This window comes from Salvia miltiorrhiza, chromosome 6 (genome assembly GCF_028751815.1).
Source record: "Salvia miltiorrhiza cultivar Shanhuang (shh) chromosome 6, IMPLAD_Smil_shh, whole genome shotgun sequence".
Classification (NCBI taxonomy): Eukaryota; Viridiplantae; Streptophyta; class Magnoliopsida; order Lamiales; family Lamiaceae; genus Salvia; species Salvia miltiorrhiza.
Genome location: NC_080392.1, coordinates 26,638,803 through 26,645,901, shown reverse-complemented (window position 1 = coordinate 26,645,901; position 7,099 = coordinate 26,638,803). Strand labels below are relative to the sequence as shown.

At 33.9% G+C, this 7,099-nt stretch overlaps 1 protein-coding gene across 7 annotated transcripts; it reads left to right on the top strand.

The window, feature by feature from the left end:
• The first annotated feature begins 2,599 nt into the window (after window positions 1-2,599).
• Window positions 2,600-6,842, top strand: LOC130990099 (myosin-7-like). Of its 7 annotated transcripts, none has more exons than XR_009090826.1 (10): window positions 2,600-3,394; window positions 3,567-3,637; window positions 3,750-3,850; window positions 4,607-4,699; window positions 4,843-4,991; window positions 5,186-5,297; window positions 5,376-5,396; window positions 5,505-5,588; window positions 5,998-6,219; window positions 6,624-6,842. XR_009090826.1 is itself a non-coding variant. In XM_057914306.1 (9 exons), the coding sequence occupies exons 4-8, from the start codon at window positions 4,945-4,947 to the stop codon at window positions 6,007-6,009; spliced, it is 276 nt and encodes a 91-aa protein (XP_057770289.1). In that variant the 5' UTR covers window positions 3,401-3,637; window positions 3,750-3,850; window positions 4,607-4,699; window positions 4,843-4,944; the 3' UTR covers window positions 6,010-6,219; window positions 6,624-6,842. The 7 variants fall into 7 exon arrangements, 3 of the variants coding, with proteins under 3 accessions (XP_057770289.1, XP_057770288.1, XP_057770290.1); XR_009090825.1 differs by having other exon boundaries at window positions 2,601-3,394; window positions 3,567-3,640; XR_009090823.1 differs by having other exon boundaries at window positions 2,602-3,394; window positions 3,567-3,850.
• Window positions 6,843-7,099: the final 257 nt, after the last annotated feature.

Here is a 7,099-nt window from a genome sequence, read left to right as displayed (position 1 = left end):
ACATCAGCACAAGAAATAGCAAAATTCGCTAAAGAATGAGCTACACAATTAACTTCTTTACGAACATGTCAAAAATCTAACACGCTGGCCTCCTTGGCGTAAGAGAACGCTGAATACAGATCATCACGCAAGGCTTCTGGGTTCACCCGGTTGTCGTGGACTACATGAACAGCAAGAAGGGAGTCCGAGAAGACCATGATGGGTCCCAAATTATTATGAAGACACTGCCCAATCTCAATGAGCATAGTGTGCAGATCCCCCATGAGAGTAGTGGTTGTGCTCCTTATCCTCTGAGAACCAGCAACAATCGGTTCATCCGTACAATTACGGACGATAAAACCAACCCCAACCTCACATCTAACATCTCGTCTCGCCACATCCACGTCCAGCCAGAGGAAAGACCTCTTGGGAGGGACCCAACGATGGTCTCCTTCACTCTTTCTATACAACAACCTTTATCTGAGTTACAAACACTCTTTCTATCCTTGAAACCCAATTAAATTAATGCAACATCAACGTTCAATATTATAAAATTAAACTTAATGAATTGACCAATTTTATTTTATGAAAAACAAATCCTGTCTTTTCTACGAAATCAAATCTTTGGATGTTGCATAGAAACTTTATTTTAAAATTTGTATTTAGACAAAATGACCGCATAACTATATGCAAATAAATAATTTTGTACATCTTACAATATTAGTATATGATACATACTGATACTCATTATATATTTGATGAATTAATTGGTATTTCAAAACTTAACAATTCAAATATTTTTAGATTCATATTTTTATTGAGATTCATGTTTACAATTACTTATTTTTAAATTATATTTAATATGTATATTTATTTATTTAAAATATCATTCAATTTCAATGTTGGTTGTGCATTGCACGAGCAGACATACTAGTTATCTTGAATTATCAACAATTACATTCAACATGAAGTATTCTAAGTCTAACAAATGATGCCATAGACGAAGTTCGATTTTCAAAAACGAAAATGTGACGTGTTTGACCGTATGCCAACGTATACTTTTAAAAAATAATAAGAAAAATGACATGGCTTCAATAATTTTGTATCATTTTGCTAAAAAAAAATTCATATCATACCAGAAAATTAAAAATCCACCTAATTTGAAGCGGGTTTTTCGTACTCCCACCTTTTATGAGCTCTAAACGGAAACACATTATCGTCCTCCACCAGCTCTACCCCATGAGTATTAAACAATGATAAATATTTTTATAAAATACCAGCTTCTTATTCGTTGAGTCTCGACAAGATATTACTTTACTGCATAAGTTATAAAAAAAATTAATAAAATAATTTTATATTTAAATAGGATTCTACTATCTGAAATCTTGTCGTGAATCGTGATGAAGCATAGTGATTAATCAAAATAATGAGGTTACTATAGTTCAGTCATCCATACGCGTATAAAATCTATTTACTTGTACTTATCTCAAACATAGTTCAAAAGTGATTTTTATTAGTTGTTTGTTTAGTTTCAAACTTGTATAACATCACTCACTAATTACCCAAACCAGTTTAAATGTATAAATATAATACAATAGTTAAATATTCATCTCAATAACAACACAAATATTTTTAAGTAAACATTACAACGTAAGCATTAATTAATAATAATAATATAAATATTCATTAGTTACACATTCTCATCTCAAGTCTGCTTAATATTATAAAAATAAGTTGTTATAATAATTGATTATCTATCTCAATAAACTCAAATATTTTAATATTAACACAGATTTCGTCTATTAAAAAAAATCATTTTGCTATTTTTGTCCATCTACAAAAATATACTTATTAATATTATTTCATTTTTAGGAAGTATACCCACTAATTATAACCTTCAATATTACCCTTTACTTATCAATATTGTCATTACTCAATCTAACGGTCAACTAAATTATTATTCCACCTACACAACCAACTTAATTATAATTCTCAACATTACCAAATTAATCAATTTAAAACTACAATAAAAGTGTTACTCTTATTCTACTTATAACACTCAACCAATTTATTAAAACTCGTGTCATTACGAAATGAACATGTTTTTGGTGAAAATCCAATTAATTTATAATCTTGAATTTGTGAAGATTTCTAAAATAGTAGTATCGATTAGTTAATCAAAATAATGAAGATATGGTTCAACCACATATACTCGTCTAGAATATATATAGACCCACACACAAGTACCCATCCCAAACAACTAAAAGTGATTCTACAATATATGTTGCTACACTAATTGATTATTCGTTACAATAATAAAACAGACATTATAATGTAAACATTAATATTGTATAGAATAAATAATAACATATTAAACAATAGAGAAAATTTCACATAGGCATATTGATCAATGTTACGATCAATTTATAATTTATATGCTTGTACATATCTCAAATTTGATTTAAAAAAAATGATTTTACAATATGTTCTCCTCCCAAACTCGTATAGTCACTACTACAAAAATGCACATACATAACACCTCATATATAACGGTTTTTTGAAAAAACCGTTATGTATGAGCGCATTTTTAGAATAGATAACGGTTTTGACAAAAAACCGTTATCTATGTAGTGTTGTCCATACGTTTAGATAACGGTTTGAGTTATTCCGTTATATTTGTGCGTTATCTATTAGATACATACATAACGGTATTACAAAACCGTTAAGCCGACCGTTATCTATGAGCATCTTTTTATAGAATTTTAAAAATTAAAAGAAAAAAAAAATCAAAAAATTGGCTTCTTCTTCCCCAAATTGGCTTCGACACCTCCACTTTCCCCAAAAACTTAAAGAAAAACAGGGCTTCTGCAATTCTTCTTCTCCATCCGCCTTCTTCTCCATCCGCCTTCTTCTTCGCCTCTCCTCCCCCCATCCGCCTTCTTCTTCCCCAAATCGACCCCTCTGCCATATACCAACTCTGTTCGCCCCGATTCTCCACCAAGTCCCGACTTCGAACCATGCCGATGCTCCAGCGCGGCGCACACTTCGGCGACCCGGATCGACGCCTCCTTCACCAACTCCAGCGCGGCGCACGCTTCGGCGACCCGGATCGAACCAAGTCCCAGCTTCGAACCCTAGGTTGTCGCAGGTGGCCTGTCATCGAAGCCTCTCAGGAAAGCCAACTTTCCCCTCACGACCTATCTCGAGCTCCTCTATTTTTTCCCCAAATTCAGAACCCTAGGTTGTTTGTCGCCACCTCCACCGCTTCCACCGGTAGTCACCTCCCTCGCACTGAAATACTCCGATTTTAATGGCAGCGACCCTCTCTCTCTCAGATAATATGCACAAATTGGGCACAACTTTATCTTTCTAGGGTTCTAAATTGCTCCGGTAACGACAGTTCTCTCCAACTCCAGTAAGTCCTGAACTCTGCACTTCTCTACTCTGGGTTCGAATTTTTAAATTCTCGAGCAATTTTGTAAGTTATGCATACTTAGTAAGTTCTAGTTCTCTTCTTCGGAGAACGGGGTGTTGCAGTTGATTGATTCTTGTAGTCCGACTTAATTCAATTGCTTCTTGCACTGTAGTTATTGAATTCGCGGGGGGATTCTGAATTCTTGATTGCTCCGGGTCCGAATTGTTATGACAGTTTTCTTAGGTGGTAAGCTTTGCTTAATTGAATATTAGGCATGGTGGATGCTCACAATGAAATCATGTCTTGTATTCCTGTGCTCTAAGACCTAAATTTGAAACTGATCGTGTATTGTTAGGCTGATGCTGGAGGTTCACCCTCACTTGTTGCTCGAGGATTCAGCACTGTTCAGGCTGCTAGTGGTGGTGAGCAACTTGAAATTCAAGTTCCAGTTGAAAGGTTCATTCTTCATTTCTCATCTGCTATCTCTTTATCTCGTTGTTGTAGGACATGGAATGTGGGTTGAGGTTAATTGTCGCCTCTAATTCATGGATTTTGCACTGAGTTTATTTTGTTTTATTTTAGATTTGCTATCTGTTTAGAAGAGATTTAGTGTTTCTAAGTTTAGTTTTGCTTCTCGCTCCATTGCTATCATCAGAGGTTATCAATTCTAGCTCTTCATCTTCTACCCAAGGACAATCACTTTCATTCCTTGCTATTGATAATTTTCAAGTTATTGGATATGATTATTTGTTGAATTCTAGTAAATTCGCTGCTAATTTTTCTTCGTTGTGCAATTTTGATGATATAATTGAATTGGATTAAGCCTTGCCAGAATTTTAATAATTAGGCTTATTAAAATGAGTCTCCAGTCTGTGCGATTTCATTTCTATTTAATGTTATGGTCATACTTTCTTTCACTCTGCAGAGGAACAGATACAACATGGTAGTAGTTGTCTACTAGAAAACTGACTCACATTTTTGTGCTTTTTAGATTCTGTTTAAAGTGAGCTCTGTTTTCCTATTGCAGATTGATTCCATTTGCATCTTACTCCATTTTGTTGCTTTGAGTAAATCCTATTTCAGATTGATTCCATTTGCATCTTACTCCATTTTGTTGCTTTGAGTAAATCCTATTTCAGATTGATTCCATTTGCATCTTCCTCCAGTTGATTCCATTTCTATAGCGATTTCTTATTTTTCCCCTATTATCAGGAGTATGTGGCAGAAGACCGTGAAGCTAACAAGGATGTGTCCGAACTTGATCCCAGCCATGTGACCGAGCTAAGATGCTAGGCCTCTATTGAGGTTAGTACAAATTCACTTGCATTTTTCATGAGCATCAGCATCATGTATGGAAATTAACAGCTGAAAATGAAAAGCTGAAGGTAACATTTGAGGTCTGCTTTAACTATCTCTTGGTGAAATATATGTTTCGTAACTCATGATAGGCTGTGGCGAATCCTGAATGGTTGGTTCAGAGTTTAGTGAGTTCTCTGGAAAAGAAAGTAGATGAAGGAGAGAAGAAGTATGAAGAGTCGAACAAGCTAGCTATGGAGGCAGAGACAGAGATAATTAAGCTGAAGACCGAAATGCAGAGGTTGATATATAACTTTTTTTCTACTCTTGAATCAGTTATCGGACAATTAGCTCATTATTTCCATGTAGTTTATTCTTTTTAAGTCCTTAGAAGAGATAATATTGGTTCTTTCTCACAGGTGAAAAAAATTAATGAAATCAATAGATTGTGTTTATTTGGCCTCATGGTATATTCATTAATCTTCTATCTTTTAGGCTTGAAGAGAAAATTTCTGACATGGAGACAGCAGATCAGGTTCTCCGTCGACAGGCTTTAATGAATAATCCTTCAGGGAAACTATCTGGGCAGTTACCTTCAACTACTCATGTTAGTATTTCAGCTCAATTGTACTTAGGAACTGTCTCAGCATTTGGTTCTTATTCCTTTTCTCCTCTTGATATACAGGAAGGGGAGAATGGTCATCAAGTAAGTGCAATTTAAAATGGCGGTTCGATGCTTATTCTGTTACTTTATTAACCAAATAAAAAATTACGTTCTTTACCATTCTGATTGTGCTTGTAAGCTGTTATGCAGGAACTTTTGAGTGCAGCACCAAGTAAAAGATTTGGTACTGAATCAGATAGCGCATTGAGGAAATCTACCATTGAAAGGCAACGTGTGAGTTATTCTATGAAAGCTTTAAGTTAAGCATATTTTTCTACTAGTGCCTTCTTTGAAACTGATCCATCATGAACTAGAAAGGACTAAACTAAGACCTCCATATTTTATTCAGCCTTCAAGTGGGGCTCTTCTTTCCAGTGAAGGATAAGTAACTAATCATAATATCTGCTAAATATTTTCTTGACTATTGTTTTTGCTTTTCTTGTATGACTTCTACCTAAAAAAAATCTTTTGGCAGTAAAGTCTATACCGGTTGAAGCAATATATAGTCTAGTTGATTGTCTTAATAGAAATAATATTTGTTGTATCCTTACTTTGATAATTGTTGCTCTATGTTTGAATTCATCTTCTCTTTCTCAAAGCATAGCTGACTACCAGCTTTTAATAAGCTCACTCGTCATTGCAGGGAAAAGCTTAACTCCATGAATTTGATGCTTTATATGGCACCGATTGCTGTTGTAGTTTGGCTGTGTTTGTAATGGAACCTGATATATTTAACTTAGTTGTCGCACTTGGAAAGGAACATAAATTCATGTGGATTCTTCTTTTCGTTAATTCAACAGTGGATTATGAAGCGAACTTGTGCAATATCCTGGTGACTAAGCATACAAGTGCTCTAACACTCCAGGTTCGTCTCCCTCGACCAAATTGTGTGTAGGGTAGATAGTATGTAATATGTTTATCTCAGGGGCATTTACTTTTTAGTATTAAGAATATAGTATATGATTGTGTATTTGAAAGATAATACGAGTGATGTGATAACATTAGACCAGTTTAATAAAAATTGCCAACTTATATGGAACTCACATCACTGTCATATTTGCTTATTCCTACTGAGTTCTTGCATCAATTTTGGGTACTTTTAGTGTTTAGTAATATTTCCTAAAAAATGTGAAATGGAGAAGTTTTTAGTGCTTAGTAACTTGATAGGTTTTGTCCATTTTACCAATCACTTTCATATGCTTTTTAAGTGTTTATCATGATGCTCTATATTGTGATTCTTGGTTGGCTCTTTGTATGATTTTGTGGCAGGTTTGTGGTGGATTAAATGAGTCGTACGTTGAGCTGAAGAGACTTGTGAATTCACAAGAAAAGTTGTACCATATGGCTAGCTAGTTGCATATTTAATATGTTTAGTATTTTTGTAAGGCATAATAGTATAGATAGAACAGTTGTTGAATTTTGACTATATTCAAATCTTGTATGAATTCTTTTTTATGATAATAATATAAAATTAAATATTTTGGATGATATATAATATTATTATTGTTGGTTTTATCATTTATATTGTTATGTATAAATTAATAGATAACGGAGAAATAGAAATCTAATTATGGTCAAAAACGTTATACATAACGGATTACCAAACGTTATTAATATAAAAAAACCGTTATGTATAGGTGTGTACATAACAGTGAATATTAAATTTTCATGACGGTTTGAAACGTTATGTATAATACTATAGATAACGGATATAATCCGTTACGTATATATAAACAATCGTTATG

Excerpts from the sequence above, each read along its gene's own strand:
- LOC130990099 (XM_057914306.1), top strand. The coding sequence starts at position 4,945 with ATGGAGGCAGAGACAGAGATAATTAAGCTGAAGACCGAAATGCAGAG. Across the intron at positions 4,992-5,185 it reads CTGAAGACCGAAATGCAGAG|GCTTGAAGAGAAAATTTCTG; the intron begins GTTGATATATAA and ends TCTATCTTTTAG. Across the intron at positions 5,298-5,375 it reads AGTTACCTTCAACTACTCAT|GAAGGGGAGAATGGTCATCA; the intron begins GTTAGTATTTCA and ends CTTGATATACAG.